This window comes from Asparagus officinalis, chromosome 6, assembly GCF_001876935.1.
Source record: "Asparagus officinalis chromosome 6, Aspof.V1, whole genome shotgun sequence".
NCBI classification, from domain to species: domain Eukaryota; kingdom Viridiplantae; phylum Streptophyta; class Magnoliopsida; order Asparagales; family Asparagaceae; genus Asparagus; species Asparagus officinalis.
The window spans coordinates 13,530,025-13,552,774 of record NC_033799.1 but is presented as its reverse complement, the minus strand read 5'-3'; the positions used below and the strand labels follow the sequence as shown (position 1 = coordinate 13,552,774).

The window sequence follows — 22,750 nt, the reverse complement described above, 5'->3', positions numbered from 1 at the left end:
AGCTGGAACAGAAATGCTTGCCAAATAACCTATTAGTTATAAAATAATCTCATTGCCGCATTATGAAGATTTCCTTAATTTTCCCATATTTCTGACCTCTCTGCCTTTCTTACTATTTAGGAGATCAAATCACAAAGACAAAAACCAAAGCCAGGGCCCTGCATGAACCACGTTCTATAGATAAACGAACTCATGCTACATTGGGTGGGAAAAATATTTGAATTAGACCTATTCCCAAAAAAAATTATCAAAATAGACCTAGTCCCAAAATATTTATCAAAATAGACCTAGTTTCTGCCACGTTGGCTGAAACTAGGTCGATTTTAATAAATATTTTGGGAACTAGATCGGTTTTGGGAAAAAAATTCGTAAACTCTGCGAGGTTGAGAATCTTGAGGAATTTAACACACAATTTTAACTTCACGGGGTTGCCAATCCCATGGAGTTTGGAAATGTTCTTTTATTAAAATCAACCTAGTTTGGTTGACGTGACTGAAGTTAAATCGGTTTTAATAAATATTTTGCAAATAGGTCGAAATTGGTAATTTTGTTTTTGAAAAGGTCTAATTCAAAATTTTGTGCTACATTGGTGTGTTGAGGTTGATGTACAGAATGCCAGCAATCCCAGGGATGCCATATAATAAATAGAGGAGATGTCTTCTTGCAATTTGATTTGGATGAAATGCTTCAATTAGTTTTCTTGCAACTATCGGTCTGACTTCTCTTCATATATGTTTCTCACATTCCTCGTTGTAACTCTTGAATTTTAATATTCACTTGTGAAGAACTTGAATGTGATGAGAGTATCAACGAATTCTCTGCAGTGACCTAAAGACTTTTTCGAGTTATTCATACATAATATATATTTTTTGGGGACCGAGAGCCTGAGTCACATCATTTTCCATATTTTTTGGGGACTGAGAGCTTGAGTCACGTGCCATATTACTCATATCACACGCTTGTGCACCATCTTGGTCAATGTGAGATAAATATTTGTAATTCTTAACCAATAGTTTCCCTGTTCAGATCATTAATCACAAAGCTACAACTTTCAACTACATCCTACTTAAAAAGCAAAAAAAGAAAGTATCATAGAAGTGAGATCTTCAAGTTACACTTTGCACAATCTTTTGAAGTATGGAATATGATAATAATACAAAGGTTAGAGGGCTTCAACTATACCAAATAAGATAATAAAATGCTACTCGGGTCCTTAATGGCTTGGTAAGTTAAATTAACAATTTCAGTCGAGAATATCTGGAGAAAAAAATTTCTTTTTCCCCCCCTTCTATGAATTATGAAATCATTTTATGTAACTTATTTCTTAAGGGCTCAGCTTACATCCATCATACGAATAGAGTCTTGAAGTAGGAGAATCAAGAAAGAGGAAACAAGAGAATTAAAGAATGAGTATGCGCTAATGGCGTTCAATTTGGCTGATGATCGTATATTTGCGCCTCTACTCTTAACGTATCGTTGCTGGTACATTATGTTTCAATGTGATTTTGGGCATCACAAGATCAGTTTGAAAGGGGAACGCTCTCACTAACAGTAGATTGGTTGCTCAGAACGCTTACCCACAGTGCAAAACATAAATCAGATGCTTCAAAAAAAAACTATATCTCATCCACATTATCTAAGCAAAAAAGTTGTTCTACTGCGACTAATGAGTTTGGGCATGAGAGAACTTCTGTAGCTGCCCCTAATGAGGACACGCATGGTAGAGGGTTTTATCATCCGGTCTGGTTTTGATTAGCCAATCTCTCTATTTGTAGTAGTCAACATTATTCAAACGTCATCTAAACTAAGCTGAAGCTGTTCTGGACATGAGCAGGTATGCGCTTTTTTATTATACAAATTATAATCATAAATTTCCTAAGTTCAGCTGTGTTAGGAACAATATATGTTACATATTGAGGATCAGGAGGGGAAGAGACTAATCGTGGCTAACAAGAGCCTGATTTTGGGATTTTCTCTATTAAGAAGCGAGCAACACATGCCATCTTGAGCTCCAAGGTAGATAAAACCTTCTGCTTTTAACTTGCCTGGAACTCTTTTAACAAAATATTAAATATGATGTGAATAGATAAGAAAGCATGATACGTGAAACCTATGAATTCTAAACCAAAGAGATGATGCAAAAAAAAAAAATAAATAAATAAAAAATTCAAGGGCTTCAATAATTAATAACGAAATAAACCAGGTGCACCTATTACTGGAAAGATGCCAGATGTTACCCTAATTGCATACTGCACCTATAAATTTCATTACCTGCTCATGATATAAGATACAACTAGAATGGTGGAAGCAGATAATATGTAAGGTACCTAATATTACCCCTAATTGCATACTGCATCGATATACTAAGATGGAAGATCACAATTTATGGATCTGGTAATAAATGATGTCTCTTGCAGTAAACAAGGACATTAAGATAACAGCTTAGAAAAGAAGTCATTTAACTATGCAGAAAAAGGAATCTCAATATTGCCTATGCATCTCACTTTATGCTTTCATCATAAAATCTACATCTAGATAACGGAGCAACAGTACAAAAATAACTCTCCTCTCGTTCCACTCTCATAACAAGCTATGATCACCAAAATTCCTTCACAAAATAGTCGTAGCTTCAACTATCGACAGCACAAGCATCAAAAAGATTCCCATCTCTTGTCCCCTGAAAGAGTATCGCCTCCATTACCAATATCAAGGTAACTACTTGGATGCACTAGTGATGCTCTCACCATAGGGATCCAGTTCAAGAGCTAAGTTGCGGGCTAGATTTGCTAACAATACCAGTAATCTCCTGATGTGGAGCTGATCCTGAACTCGGTTCTCTTGGACTCTCTGGTCTCAACTGAGTCATTTGAGGAGAACCATATTGCAGAGGCGAGCTGAATTGGTCCGATTGCTTCCAACGTAAAGGGTGTCACGTATTTTTCTCTTCTTTTGTAAGCATCTGCTTTGGGCTCACGTAGTTCATGTGCTTGAATGGTACATTAGAAGGACCTGTCCAAAAGTTGTTTGCGCCAAGGCACTGATAAAAAAAGCTGTTCTCTTGAAGCTGGTCCAGCAAAGACCCAGTTCTTTTTGTCTTAACAGTACCATCAGCTAAGGTACTAACAGGTATACCCTCCATTAATCCCATGTCTGTCTGTATTGGCTTTGCCCTTAAGGTTGCTTGAACCTGGGAATTTTCTCCATAGATATTTCTCACACCAGAGTGACCAAATGCAGTTGTTTGCGGAAGATTATCACCTATCTGAGGCGCAGTTATACCAGAGATATGTTCTCCTATTCCAATGCCATTACCAGAGGCTCCAAGACTACATATCTTATTCAGCAAAATACTCTGTTGCTGCTGATATTCCTGAAACTGAAAGGGGTGCACAATTCTAGAAGTGCTTGTTATTTGACCACCTAGCTGCATGAGGGAATTACAGGACAAGTTGTCTTGGACAGCCACCATGGAACTCTGATTATGTGAGTAATGTTCGTTCATAGAACTTAGATGGGAAACAATGTTCAACTCTTTTGAGCTGGTCAAATTAGAACAAGCAGAAGGCTCTCTTCTTTGGATGGGTACATTTGAAGGCGGCAATAGATGAGGAGGATTTGGTATGGAGATTTTGGTACCATAAGAGACTTGTTTCAGGGGCGGCTGGACAGGGTTAAATGCAGTGCAAGAAACATTCGCATCATCAGGAGAATCGATATGCACTGAATTACTGCTAGAGGCATCCGTACAGCTGGTGCAAGTGGGTTGAATTTGATCATTCTTTAATTTATATCCTTCACGTTCCATCTACACAAATTAAAAACTATTTACAGTGTAAGGAAGAAAAATGCATTCTAATAGTGTAAAAGCTGACTTTTTCACCTCTTTATAGAATATAGATCCACTCATCCTAATAACTTGCACATTGGAAAAATTTCAAACCTTCTCAACTTCAGGTGAATGCACCATGAAGCAAAAACCAAAAGTTTTCATGCTAAGATCCTTCTTCAAGAACTTCATATGGATCAAACCTCGCCTTTTTTTAACCATGGACATATACTTGTAAACAGTAAATACTATATGATGTTAGAAAGTTCTAGGTAGGACAAATTTTGAAAATAGACCCATTTTGATAAATAATTGCAAATTTCGACCTATTTGAAACTTATTTGTCAAAACCGACCCAGTTTCAGCCAGATGGCTGAAACTGGGTCGGTTTTGTCAAAAAAAACTCCGGAACTTCACGGGAGCCATTGAATTAAGCTGCGTAACTTCACGAAATAACTTCAGAATAGGTAAACCATACAAGACCTTTACATGCAATTGAAGATAAGAATACGAAACATACCAACGAAATGAACTGAGAAGCAAATAGATCTGCATGGTTCTGCAAAAACATAGTTTCGTGGGTAAGAAGAGACTCTAATGAAGAGAAAAACAGTTGTTTACAAGTGGCAATGCTTATAGTAAATAACATTAATGAAAGAGAACTTACAGGAGAAGGCAGTAATGCGATAGGGATGTTGTCTTCTTCTCCAAAGACCACTTCTGCACCAACCCAATGTTCTTCAGGCTTCTCAGATTCAAACAAGAATAGTTTCCAACAATCAGAAACAGCAAGCCGATGACTATTTCCTGGGATGAACAAATTGATGAGTAAATTCAAAAAGTGAGCACATATGGGTTCTTAAAAGAAGGAACAACTTACCCTCAAGGAAACGCACAAATGTAATGGTACGAATCTTGCAGATATTCCTGTTTCCACCAATCAGAAATTTTGATATACACATTTTATCCATCAGCGGTTTACATTCTTCAGAATCTTCAGGGAGTAAAAGCAATGCTGCCTGAGCGAGATGGAATGTTGATTTACTTTTTATATGCTCGTTGATTGTATTCTTTCTGTTGCGCAGCCCATGCCTAAAAAGATCAGTAATAAAGCATGAGGATGGCAAAATATGACATGACATAACCAAACAGATATATGGATAATGGATTATATAAGCACGTCTTGCAACATTTCATGGTTAATATCGTAGGAAAATGAAGAATAATAATAATAAAAGGAATGAACATACCTTGTAGCTGCCCTAATAATTTTTGAGAACCTTTCAAGAATGAAAGGATCGCTACATCCTGATAGTGAGAAGTTGTTTGGACGTAACTGAGTGCCGCAGCTACTAACAGTTACTGGGGATCCAGTGTCGTCCTTGCTCATAGATGCAACTTTACCACGAGTTTTTGGTGCCTTCTTTGTGTTCCGTGACATCTGGTTCTCCCTCGTTACAGCATGGATCACACCTGAAAAAACAGCGACAGAAGGTACAGATGCAGCTTTATCTATGGAGCATCCAAGATTCATAACATCTGTACTTGTGCTATACAAAGCTCGAGTAGGCATCCTACAGTTTTTAGCTGCCTTTGACATAGAAGAATGAACTCTACCCGCAGATGAAACAAGGGATGTATGACTTGACTTCCTTTTCCGTGAAGCACAGCCCTTGTTAGTTTCCTTCTCAGTGCACTTCTCAATTGAAGGGCCACTACTCCTATGCATCTGCGGAAGTAGGGAACTTATAAACGAGACTTGTTGTTCTTGTTTTGATTTATCAGTTCCAAAATCCAGATCATGGTTTTCCTTATCAATCTCTGCTTCTGCTTTGGGTAAGATTTTTACCGTCTCTTTAACAATACATTTTCTTCCTCCTTGGTACGCTAAAGTCCTTTGTGATTCTAGCTTAGTAACTCCGTCTGCTGTTTTGCCATCCATTTCAGATTGAGAATAGCCAATAACATCACCAACTCCAGACTGCAACATGATTCTAGTCCCTGTCTGCTTTACTGATGAAGTAATATTCACATGCAATTCTCTCTTTAACAAGCAGATCCTTTGATCCAAAGGGTTCCGAAAAAAATATGGAACTGATGAATCTTGCTTGGGCCTTTTGGAATACGGTTCTTGCATGAACTGCAACTGGCACCTATCCCTCTTTTCAGGAAGAGAAGCAAAATCTTTCAGTCCATTTCCCGAATCTCTGATAGTTTTATCAGGTGCTAACACCGAATGGAGAGAATCCTTCTTGGGAGCATCAGAAGAGAAATGGAGTACTGAATTACAGTTCATTCTGGATGTTACTGGTAAAGCATGTCCAGAGACTTGTGCCATAACATCATTCCGCTCCAAATTTGGCATGCTTATTGAGATTGCAGATTGATCAGAACTGAATGACCTATTGACAGCAAGCCTCGGTAAACTTTCAAAACAACTATTCATTGAGAAGTCCCTTACATGGGATATACCAGTTGGCCAGAGGTTGATTTCTGATACATCATTCTGTTTTGTTGTTAATCTGCCGTTACATAGACCTAAATCAACCTGCGCGCATAGAGAATGCTGACACAACAGTAAATACCTTTTCAAATCATATGCAGGAAAAGAAGCTGACCTGAACACTTGAATCAATAATACCTGCTTTCTGAATGATGTTTTGCAGGATCTGTCAAGGGATGGATCTGGATTCAAAAATAATACAGGTTGGAGGGCTCTGGTTATCCGAGACTCGACTTCCTGAAACACCAACAGGAAACAGGGAGTCAAATGCAACTAATAGAAAGGAAAATTTTTTGAGAGTGCAATTGTAGCCAGCTAAACTAACCAATAGATCATTATAACTCCAGGAATCATCCAAGATTGATGGCAAGTCCTTCACAACATTTTCCATGCCCATCTTTAGGTAAACTTTCTGAACTTTTGGAAACTCGTCTTCTAAATAGTCATTATTTCCAAGTTTAGACATACAGGCCCGAAAATCCCACACCTGCACAGATAAGTTCACTTGGTCGCAAGAAAATTTTAGCTGAAAAAGTATGTATAATATTGAATGTGTCAGGACTCTACGGCCACTAGAAGCCACTAAAATCTAGAAAACTAGAACCTAAACAGATGAAATGATGTCAATATCAATATATTGCAATCAGCGAACAGGTGTACATCTAATCAACAGTTTGGCCTAGATCTCAGCCCTAACTCACTGAAAATTTCCAGCATGCACATGTGTATCAATAACGTGTTAGTTCAGGAAGAAAAGCATTTTATTGGAAGTGCTTAAAACCGAAAGGAGCAGCACTTTGATAATGTCCCTCTTCGCCCTTTGTAACATACTTATGTGGATTCATACTTGTATGAATGTGGTTGAGAATGGGTACAACCCCATGATCATTGGCTATTTAGGTAACATAGACATATACGCATGAGTGTGTGTGTGTGTGTGTGTGTGTGTTTGTGTTTGTGCGTGTGTTTTTTTTTTTTTTTTGGGTGCGTGCTTGCAATTTTTCTCATTAATATGCATGGGCATAAGTATATGTGTGTATGTGTACATTGCAAGAGGTAGTTTGTCCAATCTATCAACTGACTGTGAAGGTTTTACTACAAAACCTCGCATGTATTTGCTTTTGCCAAGAATTTGAAACCGACTAGGGAATCAGTGCATGTTAAAAACCGGTGGTAGAAACTAGATAAATCTTTTGTGGAGCTTTCTCGATTTTGAGTCATTCTTCATTAGCAATCACAATTGATGGATACTCAAATGAAGATGGTGATGATGAACATGGTGTTGTGGTGTATGGTTGCAACTTGCAATGTCTCAAGTAACAGCAGACTGTTTTGATGGAAGTTTCAACCAAAAATAGAGGTCCATTGAACCAGAAATCAAAATGGCTTATCAGCAACTAATATTAAATATATAACTCCATCACAAGTTGACCATTAGTATTCATTTGAATTATCAGTTCAAATTTAACAAAGACGCAGGATACCAAAGTACATGAACAAATACGGTTTCACATGAAGTATAGCATTAACCAACTTAAGCTTTTAAATTACCTCACAAAGAACAGTTCCATTGAAGTATTTGCAGGGTATATCATCAAAACTGTCTCCAGGAAGCCAGCCATATTCAATTGACTACGGAAAAGAAGAAAACCACTTCAGAACAAAGCACTAACAAACAACAATGTCCATAAGCATGCAGTGAAAAGTAACTTATTAAAGGAGCTCCAGTACAGAATGGTTTTCTGTTGTTAGATAATGCTATTATTAATGGACCGAACTTGTAAAGTAGCACTGAACATAGGCCTGTTTTCTATGGAAGGGAAAATAAAAAGAAAAATTAGATGGTATTACAGTTCAGTCTTTTGTCTCTCGCTGTAAATTTTCAAGAACATAAGCTAATACATTCAGATGATTGTTCATAAGTTCAAACATATTACGCTATTAGTATTTATGATAAACATAACAGATTTCGATTTATACGGATTTACTGTAAACAACATATACTCACAGAAAACAAGCTCATAGATGCCCGGTCATAAGGATGCCATGATTCTGGTGTCTCTTCAAGTAAAGGCAAAATCATACCCTGAAATGTACAAGGAAAATCACATATATTAAAAAAAACATCATGATACTGTCAAACAACATATTTGTTACATCTAATGCGATAGATAACAATCGAGATGATTGTGGCAGAAACAAACCTCAGTGGGCTTTCCAACAGAAAATCCATTAGGAAATAAGTTCAAGGAGAAGGATGCTCGATGATCTGTAATTCACACCTTATTTAACACAAACATACAGTAATACAGTTTATTGTCTCCCTTTACTAACTACAGCACCATGATTACCTTCATATGTACTTGAAGAAACTGCTGGATAAGTAAAACCAGAACCTAATCCCCACAAATTTCCCTGCAGGAAAAATAAGAGGGCATTTCTAATCAATTTTAGAAACCAGATAGTAATAGTAGGTCAGTAGAATGGAAATTATTTTAAATTGTGCTTGAGATGACGAACCCTGGTTAAAGATATTAAAACAAAATATTAAAGAAAGAATGCTCGTACCACCCACCAAATAACAAACCAAAGCTCTAAGTCTAAATAACAAACCAAAGCTCTAAGTCTAACTTGAATTCTTGTACCAACACATTCAAGCCAGGAACTCAAAATTCCAATTCGTTCATGTATTTTATCAACACATTCAACCTAGCAACCACGCAAACAAAAATGCAAATTACATCAGGGTACAATTCCGAAACCATGATCTTAATAAAGAATCACTTGTTATTTATTCTCAGGTCTATAATCAGACATCTGCCACAAGACCAGAACCCCAAATTAAACCCGTAGCTTCTGTACTCAAAAAGATGACCAAAATCTCATAGATGATTCCCTATGCAATCATATATTGTTTAAACCAGAGTCATTGGACTAAATAATTCACTGCAACATGGCTAGCTGTTAGAGGGAGAGAAGCCAAACCTATACCTACATTTAACCACTAATGTAATAAACGTCAAATTTAATGTGCCCCAACATAGGATCTCTACATATCTACAACAATTTTGATGCCACAATGTAAGCTATACACACTTAATTTTGTCCAAATGGTGCAACATTGGCATCACCACTTTGGATTTGTACTAGAATTATTCTTGAATGAACACTACAATTTAGCATCACCAACTGCATTGCTCACTTGTGATTAGTACCATAGTTAGGACAAGTCAACTCTACAAGCTAGCTACTATAGGGAGGGGAAACCTAGACCTATATATACTCACATCAAATCCCTATATGCATTGTGCAACCAATTGGTTCCTAACAAAACCATGAGAAACATACTACATATCTTAACAACCAAGCATGACCAGCTCTTGGCGTTCCAAGGAAACGCATTCAAGGGTTAAGTTTGGAATTACAAATGTAACAGAACATAAAAAAGTTAAGAAGCCAAATCCAAAACTCTATGGTGCTCACAAACCACCATCACCAGTAGCAACAAGAACAGTTATCCCAAACTTATAGGGGTTGACTATATGAATCCTATTTTTCCATCCAGGTCTATATGATCTATCTCCTTGTTAGATTAAACATTATCATGTCCTTTTAATTGCTTCTAACCACGTTCTCTTAGCCTCCTCTAGTCATTCTTACTCGTTTATTATAATCCTATCACTTCTCCTAACAGAAGCGCAGCCTCCATCACACATGAACAAACCATCTTAATTGGTTATCTCTCGTTATATCATGTGGAAATTCAAGTGCCAATCATAACAATCTCATCTCTACAACACTCATGTTGTGCTGGGAAAACTCGGTTTTCCCCCCTCGTGAAGTTAAGATAGGCACTTATAAATTAAGATAGTAATGGGAGCACAAGAGTTTATGGTCCTCCAATATGCCACTACACAAAAGAATAGTAAGATTACAAAAATTTATATTTTACAAAACTGACTCACTTTGGTGGCTCGCTCGAGTTTGAGGATTAGGACACTCAAGCTATCTCACTTCTCTCTCAAAGAGGCTCTCTAACTCTCTATATTAGAGGTATTCTCTACTCTAGGAAGTGGATTGTTTTCTTGTCTTTGATGGATAGAAATGAAGGCTTTCACCTTTATTTATACTACTCCACCTTCATAATGAGTGGTGGGGATTAATTTGATCCAAGGGTGGAGATTAGCTCTATAAAATTCTCTATACATATCTTTACTTTCTAGAGATTTCTAAGGAATCTCTACACTCCTCCATTCTATTTCATACTATTCCAGAATGTTCCAAAAGGCTCCACACATCTCTAGAATATTCTAGAGGACTCCACACGCTTCTAGAGAATTCTACACTTCTCTAGAGTTCTCCAGAAAGTTCTAAAATTTTCTAAAATCTTCCTAATTAAGGAGGGATCCCAACAAATATCCCCCTCCCGACTTAATTGGGAGGTAGTAGCAAACCAGCACCTTGACAGCAATCTTCAAACTTCTTGGATGGTATTACCTTGGTCATCATATCTGACCAGTTTTTATCTGTGTTAACCTTGTCAAGATGTATGCGCTTTTCTTTGAGAGCTCCTTGGATCTAGTGATATTGTGTATCAATGTGCTTTGTGCGGGAATGAAAAGTTGAATTCTTTGTTAAGTAAATTGTACTTTGGTTGTCACACTTCAAGACATACCTGTCTTGATCTACTCCCAGCTCAAGCAACAAATTCTTCATCCACAACATCTCCTTGCAAGCTTCAGTAGCTGCGATATACTCTGCCTCAGTAGTGGACAATGCAACGCACTTTTGTAACTTTGATTGCCAGGAAACAGCTCCTCCTGCAAAAGTAGTTAGGTATCCTAACATTGATTTCCTAAAATCAATGTCACCGGCCAAGTCTGCATCTGTGTATCCCTCTAGCACATGTTTTCCAATTCCAAAGTATAAACATTTTTTGGAAGTACCGTGTAGATACCAAAGGATCCATTTGACTGCAGCCCAGTGTTCCTTCCCCGGATTAGCCAAGAAGCAACTAACAACACCAACTGCATAGGTGATATCGGGTCTTGTGCATATCATTGCATACATGAGACTGCCTACTGCAAATGAATATGGAATCATCTTCATTTCCTCCATTTCTTTCTCACTTGTGAGACTTTGCTTCGAGCTCATCTTGAAGTGTCCAGCAAGTGGTGTGTTGATCGGCTTTGCTTTGTGCATGCTAAATCTTTCTAGCACCTTCTCAATGTACCTCTCTTGGGATAGCCATAGCAACTTCTTTGATCTATCATGAGTGATCCTCATCCCAAGAATTTGTCTAGCTGGTCCCAAATCTTTCATGGCAAAGCTCTTGCTTGAATCTTTCTTCAAAGCAGCTATATTTATGCGATCTTGTCCAACAATCAACATATCAACATAGAGTAGAAGTATGAGAAAGTCGCCACCTGCATACCTCTTTATGAAGATACAATGATCGCTCTCTATCCTTTTGAAATTATGTACTGCCATGAAAGAGTCGAACTTCTTGTACCATTGCCTAGGTGCTTGCTTAAGACCATATAGACTCTTCGTTAGGCGGCACATCAAATTTTCTTTGCCTAGAACTTTGAACCCCTCAGGCTGTTCCATATAGATCTCTTCCTCTAGATCACCATGAAGGAATGTTGTATTCGATCTGCTCGATCTTTAAGTCTTGCACTGCTGCTAGGCCAAAAACAACTCAGATGGATGACATCTTTACCACTGGAGAGAATATTTCTTCAAAGTTAATACATTTCTCTTGACCGAATCCTTTTACGACCAACCAAGCTTTGTAGCGGGGCTTTGAGCTACTGTCTTCGGTCTTGGTTCGATACACCCACTTATTCCTCAAGGCTCGTCTCTCTTTTGGTAGCTACACGAGTTCATAAGTGTTATTCTCGTGCAAGGATTGCATCTGCTCTTACATGGCTCTTATCCACTCCCCTTTATGACTGTCAGTTATGACTGTAACGCCCCGTCCCGGAATCCCGGAGTCGGTACGCTATTAGATCTGATGGACTGGCCTCACAAACCATCACATATCTTTTCAGCACGTTTTGTCCTCACTCACGCGCTCCCTGGAAAACTTCCCAGGGGGTCACCCATCCTAGAATTTCTCCAGGCCAAGCACGCTTAACTTTGGAGTTTCTAAGAGTTGGGTTCCCGAAAAGAAGATGCATCTTGGTGGTATGAGTATTCCAATCAAATCTATCAATACTAATCACATCACCCTCTCAAGGGTTGGGGTATTACATACTCCCCCACTTAAACTCACAACGTCCTCGTTGTGCTAAACCATATCATCCAAGACCATACCATCCGTGTGAGATTCTAGAGGTGGCTCCTACGGCCTCAAGAAGTGGCTCCCTAGAGGTGGCTCCTACGGCCTCAAGAGGTGGCTCCCGTCCTCTCGACGTAGCACTTTGCGCCGCATAGCACTTAGCTCTCACAATTCCGGTTGGTTTGGCTCTGATACCATTTGTAACGCCCCGTCCCGGAATCCCGGAATCGGTACGCTATTAGATCTGATGGACTGGCCTCACAAACCACCACATGTCTTTTCAGCACGTTTTATCCTCACTCACGCGCTCCCTGGAAAACTTCCCAGGGGGTCACCCATCCTAGAATTTCTCCAGGCCAAGCACGCTTAACTTTGGAGTTTCTAAGAGTTGGGTTCCCGAAAAGAAGATGCATCTTGGTGGTATGAGTATTCCAATCAAATCTATCAATACTAATCACATCACCCTCTCAAGGGTTGGGGTATTACAATGACCTCCTTATAACTTTGAGACTCCCCCTCATCGGTGAGCATCGCAAACTCCTCTGTGCTATATCGGGAAGATGACCTTCAGTCCCTTGAAGATCGTCTCAACTAGGGCGCTAGTGAAGAGCTAGACTGAGGTTCTTCCTGAACTGGCTCATCATGAGTCTCCTGGTTGTTTTGCTCTAGGATAGGCTCATGATCTTCAGCATCATTGTTTTCAGGTGTGGCATTATCCTCACGTCAGACCGGTGTAAGGTTTGTGCTCTTGCTGCTTCTCAATCTTGGCCTCTCCGATTTTTGGATGTCTTTAATTGTTTAGTATTCGAAGAATACAACGTCTCGGCTTCAGACGACCTTCTTGTTGATTGGATCCCAAAGTCGGTACCCGAACTCATCCTTAGAGAACGAAGATAGATGCATTCCTTAGTTTTTTGCATCAAGCTTGGCTCGCTCGTCTTTGGGGATGTGAACAAATACCCTGCATCCGAACACCTTGAGATGGTTGTAAGAAGCATTTTTGCTTGACCAAACCTCCTATGGGATGTCTCCGTCCAAAGGAACTGATGGTGTGAGGTTGACTATGTTAACAATGGTCATCACAGCTTCTCCCCAGAATGATTTGGGCAACTTGGCATGAGAGAGTACACATCAAACTCTTTCTTTAATAATTCGGTACATTTTCTCAGCTAGTCCATTCAACTGTGACGTCTTGGGTGGAGTCTTCTCCAGCCTAATCTCATATTTCTTGCAATAGGCTTCGAAAGGACCTCTATACTCACCTCCATTGTCTGATCACACACACTTGTTCTTCCATCCTGTCTCACGTTCCATTTGGACATGAAACTCCTTGAATGCATCAAGTACTTGATCCTTTGATTTTAACAGGTGTAACCACACCTTCCTTAAATGGTCATCGATGAAGGTGATAAAATACAATGCCCCACCAATGGATTTCTTGGACATCGAGCACACGTCGGTGTGTATGAGGTCTAGAATGTTCTTTCTCCTTGTGGGTGGGATCTTCGGAAAGCAACTCTATGTTGTTTTCCAGCCAAACAATCAGCACATGGGTCAAGTGATTTACCTTTTATGTCAGGGAGGAGTTCCTTTCGAGCGAGCATGTGAAGGTCTTTCTCGCTAATGTGCCCGGGTCGTTTATGTCATATCTCCATATCATCGGTGGTGGTATTTACCTCCCATTTACAGAGTTTAGCTTGCATCACGTACAATGATCCTTCATTCTTTTCTTGAGTCATGATTAAACTTCCTTTAGTAAGCTTCCACTATCCTTCGCCAAAATAATTTACCAGACCAGCATTATCTAGCTTTCCAGCAGAGATAAGATTGAGGCGCATGGCTGGGACGTGCCTCACATCTTTTAAGACAAGCTTGTATCCAATGCTTGTTGTCAGGATGATGTCTCCTATCCCGATAATTTTACTCCTATCTTGATTTTCCATTTGCATCGTACCAAAGTCATCACTTTAGTAGGATGAGAAGAAACTTCCATGAGGAGTGACATGGAAGGAAACATCAGAATTGATAATTCAACGACTATCATCATAAGAAATATTTAGGATATTACTTTCTCCAACGAGATAAAACAGTTCTTCTTTTGAAGTCACGACAGTAGTGCTCTTCTCATATTGCTTCTTTGTTGGGTTGATTTGGTCTGGCTTAACATTACCGGCCTTTTGTTCTCTCTTGAAGGATCGAAACTCTACTTTTTTGTGGCCTATCCTTCCACAGTAGTAACATGTAATTTTTTAGCATGACTTGGACCGACCTCGAGATTGGTGCGGATCTCGACTCTTGTTGCGTCCACGACCTTCATTCCTACCCCGATTCTCAACAACATTTGCCTCGGGATGGACAGACTCGCCTCGTTCTATTCTCCTTGCTTCTTTACCGAGAAGGCTATCACTGACGGTATTCATGGTGAGCTTTCCTTTCGGAGCTGAGTTACTAAGTGTAACCACAAGAATGTCCCAACTTTCTGGCAGGGAACTAAGGAGTAGAATGGCTTGCAACTCATCATCAATTTTCATGTTAATTTTTGTTAGTTGATTTACGAGCCCCTTGAAATTATTCAAGTGCTCAATCATACTTTGACTATCCTTATACTCTAACTTCACCAATCGTCGAACTAAATGGGCTTTATTACGAGGCGTTTTCTTTTAAATCATAGACTCAAGCTTTGTCCATAATTCATAAGCATTTGTATAAGTAGAAACATGTTCAAAGAGAGTTTTATCAATATACTTATGAATCATAGCAACGGCCTTCCAATTTAGCAGCTCCCACTCTGCATCGCTCTTTTCTTCTACCTTGGTTTTGTGAATGATGGGCTCATGTAAATCCTTACAATATAGATGGTCCTCCATCATCGGCTTCCAGTATGTGTAGTTGTTGGTCGTGAGCTTGAACATATCTCCATCGTGAGTGACGTTATCCTCTATTTTAAACTTCACGAGCTAACGATGACTTCGGACGAACCTGGCTCTGATACCACTGTTGGAAAAACTCGAATTTTCCCGCCTCGTGAAGTTAAGATAAGCACTTATAAATTAAGATAGTAATGAGAGCACAAGAGTTTTGTTGGATAGTTTTTAATTTTGATTGGGCCCCATAATGTTAGCCGCCCATGATGTTAGCCTAACTTTGAAAGCTTAAAATAAATAAATAAGCGTGCTCACAACCAAAAAAGGAAAAATGAAAAAGTAAGGTGGGTCCCACACAATTTAAGAAAAACGTGGGCTGCTGAACTTTAAAAAATTAGGACGTGACCCCCACATGTATAGTAAAATAATATTATTTTATTAGTGCATAATATTTTCCCAAACACTATAAATAGACCACAGATCTTTATGGAAAATTCATTCCAAAACAACAATCAATATATACAGATATATATATTATAGAATAGCTAGTGCTTGTAGGTACAGTGTCTAGACCGAGAAGGTCTTACAGATCGAGAAGATCGTTGCCTGATAGATCGAGGAGATCTTTGTCTGATAGATCGAGGAAATTTTTATCTTATAAATTAAGGAGATCTTGACAGTACTGGGTCGGTGCACACCAGAATACTAGACTGTTGTTCCTGAAAGTAATTTAGCATTGGGATCCTTGCACCGGAGTAGATCAAATAATGCTTTAAGCACAGCGTTTTATAAACGCATCGTAGCTGAGTTGAAAAAATTTTAAATTACTGTACTTTAGTTTTCTGTTCAGTTTTTGCTGTTATATATCTGTATTATTCTAGATTTAATCACAAGCGCCAACAATCTTAAAGTATTATTTTGATCTATCATGGATCCTGCGAGGATTCTTAGAGTGGACCGTCTTAAGTTAGAGAACTTTAACGGTTCTAACTTCAATGCATGACGTCGAAAAGTAATCTTCGGGATGCAACTCCTGAAAATATACTGTGGTTTTTGAGAAGAAACCTGACTATGAAGAAGATTCTGAATCTGAAACCTTTTGGGCTAGAGATGATCACTTCTGCAGGAGTTATCTTCTTAACTGCTTGGCCGATCATTTGGCAGATACTTACACCAACAAGCCTTCTGTAAAAAAAAATCTGGAATGCTCTGGAGGACCAGTACAAGGATGAGGAGGAGTTATCCAAATCTCACCTCATTGACAAGTTTCTAGACTTGAAGTTTGAAGATGATACTGAGGTTTTGCCTCAAGTTAAAAGAGCTAAAAAATCTTGTTATGAAGCTGAAAGATGAAAAGATCAGTCTTTGTCAAACCTTCATCTCTGGTGCAATTGTCAACAAGCTTCCTCCATCTTGAATGTCATTCTCCACTGATATTCGAAGATGGAAAAGACAGGTGACTCTGTCTGATTTAAAGAGGTTCATTCGGATCGAGGACGAGACTCGGACTCGCACGAAGACTAAGCTCCTTGCTAAGCAGAAGACGTCTGTCTGCTAACATGATAGCTGCTAACTCTGAAAAGGGTAATAATTTATCTTTTAACAAGAATAAGAAGTTCTTTAACAAAAGGAAGAACCAGAATCCAAAGAACCTAAACGTTCATCAGAAGGAGTTCAAGAAGAGCAACAAATGCTTCAATTGTGGGAAACAATGACATTTTACCAAGGACTGCAAAGCACCAAAGAAAGAAACTACACACAATATCAATCAAGTTGATGATTGTGTGGCTATGCTTTTTCAGATAATAACTCTTAACAACATCTCTGGTTGGTGGTTAGATACATGTGCTACTTGTCATGTCTGCTCCAACAAAGATCTATTCTCTTCTTACGTTGCTGCCAAAGAGAACGTATCAATGACTGATCGTTTTGTAGTTTCTGTTCTTGGAACTGAGACTGTGGTGCTGACTCTTTCTTTAGGGAAGACTCACATTGAAGGATGTGAAATATGTTCCCTCAATTGCCAAAAACTTAGTCTCTGGAAGCTTGCTATGTGATGCAGGTATAAGGCTGGATTTTCAAGGAGATAAGGTTGTATTATCCTTTAAAAAATATATTTTAGCAATGCATATCGTACTGATGACATGTATAAGATCAGTACTAATGCACCTAACTTGGTTATAAATAAAATATCATCTTCTGCTTACTCCATTGCATTATGACATAATAGGCTAGGACATGTAAATTATAAAAAACTATCTAGCATGAAGAAGTTATGATTACTTCCAAAATATGAGGGTAACAAACCTGAGAAGTGTGAAGTTTGCGCGAAAGCAAAACTGACGAGAAAGTCATTTTCAAGTATCACGAGGAGCACCAACCTGTTGGATCTGATTCATTCAGATATTTGTGACTTCAAGAGCTTCGTCACTCGTGACGGTAAGAAGTACTTCATCACATTCATTGATGACCATTCTCGCTTCTGTCACGTTTACCTGTTAAAATCTAAAGATGAAGCCTTCAGCAAGTTTGACGAATTTCGGACTCGAGTAGAGAAGTAGCTTTGACTACAGGTGAAAAAACTCAGGAGCGACAGAGGAGAATACCGATCTAAGGAGTCGGAAGCATACTTCAAGGAGCATGGAATCATTGCTGAAACTACTGCTCCGTATTCTCTGCAATCTAATAGGATTGCAGAAAAAAAGAATCGCACATTGACCGAGATGGTGAATTCGATGCTAATCACATCTAGTCTTCCTACCTGCTATTAGGGAGAGGCTTTGCTGATGACAAACTGGATTCCAAATAGAGTACCCTACTCCAAAACTGATAGTACTCCTTATCAGTTATGGTTAGAATATCCAGACCCTTTGGATAATTTCAAAGTGTGGGAATGTCTCGCATATGTTCAAATTCCAGATATCAGAAGGCCTAAGCTCGGACCAAAGACTAACAAATGTGTGTTTCTTGGCTTCGCTAAAGATAACAATGCTTGCAGGTTCCTGGACTTTGGAACCAACTCTATCATTCAAGCTCGAGATGCAGAATTCTTTGAGGATAAGTTTACAAAGATAAAGGCTTATTGCTCAAAGATATAACAGAGAATACTAGTACGTCAGATGCACCAGAGGAGCCAGTTTCGTAAGAAACTAAAAATATCAATAATGAAGGAGTTATCAAACCATCTTCCAGATGTATCAAGAGACAGAAAGATTTTGAAGATGACTTCATCACCTATAATATGGAATGAGACTCGCAGACTTTTCAAGAAGCAATACAGTCAACAGACGTTCTTCTGTGAAAAAAAGCTATAGATGATGAGATGGATTCATTGATCCAAAATCATACTTAGGAACTGGTGGAAGTATATGAAAGTACAAGGCCTATTAGTTGCAAGTGGATCTTCAAGAAGAAGCTCCGTCCCGATGGTACTATTAAAAAATACAAAGCAAGACTGGTGGCGAAAGGATTCTCTCAGAAAGAAGGTTTAGATTTCTTTGATATCTATGCACCAGTTTGCAGGATTACTACCATCAAAGTGCTTATCGTATGGACGACGATTAAAAAGTTTATCATACATCAGATGGATGTGAAGACTGTCTTTCTCAATGGAGATCTCACAAAAGAGATCTACATGAAGAAACCAGAAGGACTTAATGCTCCAGCTGGTAAGGTTTGTAAACTTATTAAGTCTTTATATGGACTTAAGCAGACACCAAAACTCTGGCATGAGAAGTTCGATGAGGTTATTCGTAACAATAGGTATCAAGTCAGTGAATCTGACAAGTGTCTATACATCAAGGTCGTTGAAGAAAATGTGGTGATCATCTGCCTCTATGTGGATGATATGCTCATCATCGGGAGTGATTTGAAGATAGTAACATCTACCAAGAAATTTCTCTCGACACAGTTCAGCATGAAGGATCTTGGAACTACGGACGCGATTCTCGGAATCAAAATTATATACTCTAAAGAGGGTATTGGATTGTCTCAATCTCATTATGTCGAGAACATGCTAAGAAAGTATGGCTACAACGACTTATCAGAACTATCAGTATCATACGATTACAACAAGTTTCGACCAAACACTGGAAGACCAGTAGAGCACCTGATGTACTCAAAGATCATTAGGATCTCATGTACACGATGAACTGCACAAGGCCAGACATTGCATTCGCTGTAGGAATGCTTAGTAGGTTCACAAGTAATCCTGAAAAGCTTTATTGGAATGTTGTCCAGAGATTGATGAGATACTTAAAAGGAACTACAGGTCTGGGCCTATTCTACACTGGATATCCTGCTATAATCGAAGGCTATTCAGATGCGAGCTGGTGCTCAGAACCAGATGAGTGCAGATCTACTGGAGGATTTGTCTTCACCATGGGTGGAGCTGTCGTCTCGGGAAGTCTAAGAAGCAGACCATGATTGCACAGTCATCGATGGAATCTGAGTTCTTCGCACTCTGTGCTGCAGGAGATGAAGCTGAATGGCTCAATTGTTTTCTCCGAGACCTTCCATTGACAGAATTATAAGGCGCGATTACTATCTATTGTGATAATCAAACGACGAGTGCTGTGACAGCGAACTCGTTGTTCAATGGAAAGAAGCAGACCATTCGTCTGAAGCATGGCTATTTAAGAGAGCTCATTTGTCAAGACGTCATCTCTGTGATTGACATACGATCTTCAGAGAATGTGGTTGATCCTTTAACTAAGGATCAAAAAAAGGACATAGTCAAAAGGACGTCTGCTGGAATGGGTCTTAAACTTTTGTAAGTCTTACAAATACTTATCATGTTTATTACATCAAGTTATTAGTTCAAAGCTTATACTACTAATGGCAAGATAAATGGTTCAAAAATCAAGTAAGATTCACAAATGGAGGGTTCAAGTTTTCTTGGATTAGTCGGTGTCTAAGGCAATGTTTGGGGGTTGCGTAATGCGCTCCGTAAGGAACGAGATACTTAATTGATCTTTGATCAACCTCTAATACTATCCTTATCTAGCTGAACTATCAAAATAAAACTTTGATCTTTTCACCTAGAATCCTATTATGTAAAGAGGATGGTTGTTAAGCCTTAATGAGTCCAAAGCATTTCGGATACGGGGTGTTAGATAAGAAACACACCTAAATGACTCACCTAGAATCATATAATGAGAGATGATGGCTATTAAGCCTTAATGAGTTCAAAGCATTTCGGATACGGGATGTTTGATAGGAAACATGCCTAAAGAACTCACCTATGTATGGATGGAGATTTGGCCGTCTCTTATGGTGTCTTGTGAAAAAATACCTAGAACCCTAGCAGAAACCAGGACATGCACAGGGTCATAAATGTGCAAAGACAAAGGCAAAGGCAAGGTAATGACAAAGGCAAGTGTGATTCAAAGTGAAAACTACCACAGATAAGTTTGATTTTGTGTGATCGTTGGATTTTTAGATATGTGTCGGTTCAAGTCTCTACGACACCATGCACCTATCTTTTATTCAGTTGGTCTAGGGAGGATTCAAGTCCTTGCGACATCTATTTTATGCATAACGATTGAAACAACGGTATCGTTACACAACACTAGTTTAAAAACTTATGGGGGATTGTTTGATAGTTTTTAATTTTGATTGGGCCCCATAATGTTAGCCGCCCATGATGTTAGCCTAACTTTGAAAGCTTGATAGTTTTTAATTTTGATTGGGCCCCATAATGTTAGCCGCCCATGATGTTAGCCTAACTTTGAAAGCTTAAAATAAATAAATAAGCGTGCTCACCCATAATGTTAGCCGCCCATGATGTTAGCCTAACTTTGAAAGCTTAAAATAAATAAATAAGCGTGCTCAGAGCCGCAAAGAAGGAAAATAAAAAAGTAAGGTGGGTCCCACACAATTTAAGAAAAACGTGGGCTGCTAAACGTTGAAAAATTAGGACGTGAGCCCCACATGTATAGTAAAATAATATTATTTTATTAGTACATAGTATTTTCCCAAACACTATAAATAGACCACAAATCCTTAAGGAAAATTCATTCCAAAACAACAATCAATATATACAGATATATATATTGTAGAATAGTCAGTGCTCGTAGGAACAGTACCTAGACCGAGAAGGTCTTATAGATCGAGAAGATCTTTGCCTGATAGATCGAGGAGATCTTTGTCTGATAGATCGAGGAGATATTTACCTCATAAATCGAGGATATCTTAACAGTACCGGGTCGGTACACACCAGAGTACTGAACTGCTGTTCCTGAAAGCAATTTGGTCTTAGGATCATTGCACCGGAGTAGGCCAAATAATGATTTAAGCATAACGTTTTACAAACGCACAGCAGCTGAGTTGAAAAAATTTTAAATTACTGTACTTTAATTTTCTGTTCAGTTTTTGTTGTTATATATCTGTATTATTCCAGATTTAACCACAGGCGCCAACAAGTTTATGATCCTCCAATATGGAGGTTCTTCCACTAAACAAATGAATAGTAGGATTATAAGAATTTATATTTTATAAAACTGTCTCACTTCGGTGGCTCGCTCGAGCTTGAGGATTAGGACTCTCAAGCTATCTCACTTCTCTCTCAAAGAGACTCTCTAACTCTCTATATTAGAGGATGGATAGGAATGAAGGCTTTCACCCCTATTTATACTACTCCACATTCATATTGAGGGGTGGAGATTAATTTGATCCAATGGTGGATATTAGCTCTTAGAATTCTCCACACATATCTTTACTTTCTAGAAATTTCTAAAGAATCTCTACACTCCTCCATTTTATTCCATACTCTTTCAGAATGTTCCAGAAAGCTCCACACATTTCTAGAATATTTTAGAGGATTCCACACGCTTCTAGAGAATTCTACACTTCTTTAGAGTTCTCCCGAAAAGTTCTAGAATTTTCTAGAATCTTCCCAATTAAGGAGGGATCCCAGCATGTTGTTTATCATTCATTTATACAGCTAGTCTCGCATCTTTCTTAATTGTTCAGGGCTATCTCTTTACCAAATATTGTATCCAACTTAAGTTTATTCAACCAAATTCTCTTAAGACCAACGGTGCTCTTTTCTAATTAAGACTAGAGTTTGATCACCGTAGCTAAATCATCTCAATCTAATTTTCTCTCATCTGACCCTCGTTATCAATAAGAGTAATCTCCTCCTTCCTACAATAACACTATCGTCAATGACCAACCAAATGCAAAATCTAAATCAAATGAATCCAACCTAAATCGAAACGGGAATTCGAGCAATCGCATCCGCTCACCTCCCGATCGATTCTTTTCGCCTCCCC

At 38.7% G+C, this 22,750-nt stretch overlaps 1 protein-coding gene across 1 annotated transcript in view; it reads right to left on the bottom strand.

The window, feature by feature from the left end:
• Positions 2,471-22,750, bottom strand: part of LOC109845778 — a 30,060-nt gene continuing 9,780 nt past the window's right edge. Inside the window, exons 5-17 of the mRNA XM_020415047.1 lie at positions 22,724-22,744; positions 8,681-8,744; positions 8,534-8,598; positions 8,338-8,415; positions 7,881-7,961; positions 6,655-6,816; positions 6,468-6,566; positions 5,405-6,374; positions 5,077-5,299; positions 4,707-4,918; positions 4,494-4,633; positions 4,347-4,385; positions 2,471-3,805 (exon numbers count right to left, since the gene is read on the bottom strand). Of these exons, the coding sequence (XP_020270636.1) occupies positions 2,930-3,805; positions 4,347-4,385; positions 4,494-4,633; positions 4,707-4,918; positions 5,077-5,299; positions 5,405-6,374; positions 6,468-6,566; positions 6,655-6,816; positions 7,881-7,961; positions 8,338-8,415; positions 8,534-8,598; positions 8,681-8,744; positions 22,724-22,744 (3,030 nt within the window). The 3' untranslated portion in view covers positions 2,471-2,929. The remainder of the gene's footprint in view (positions 3,806-4,346; positions 4,386-4,493; positions 4,634-4,706; positions 4,919-5,076; positions 5,300-5,404; positions 6,375-6,467; positions 6,567-6,654; positions 6,817-7,880; positions 7,962-8,337; positions 8,416-8,533; positions 8,599-8,680; positions 8,745-22,723; positions 22,745-22,750) is intronic.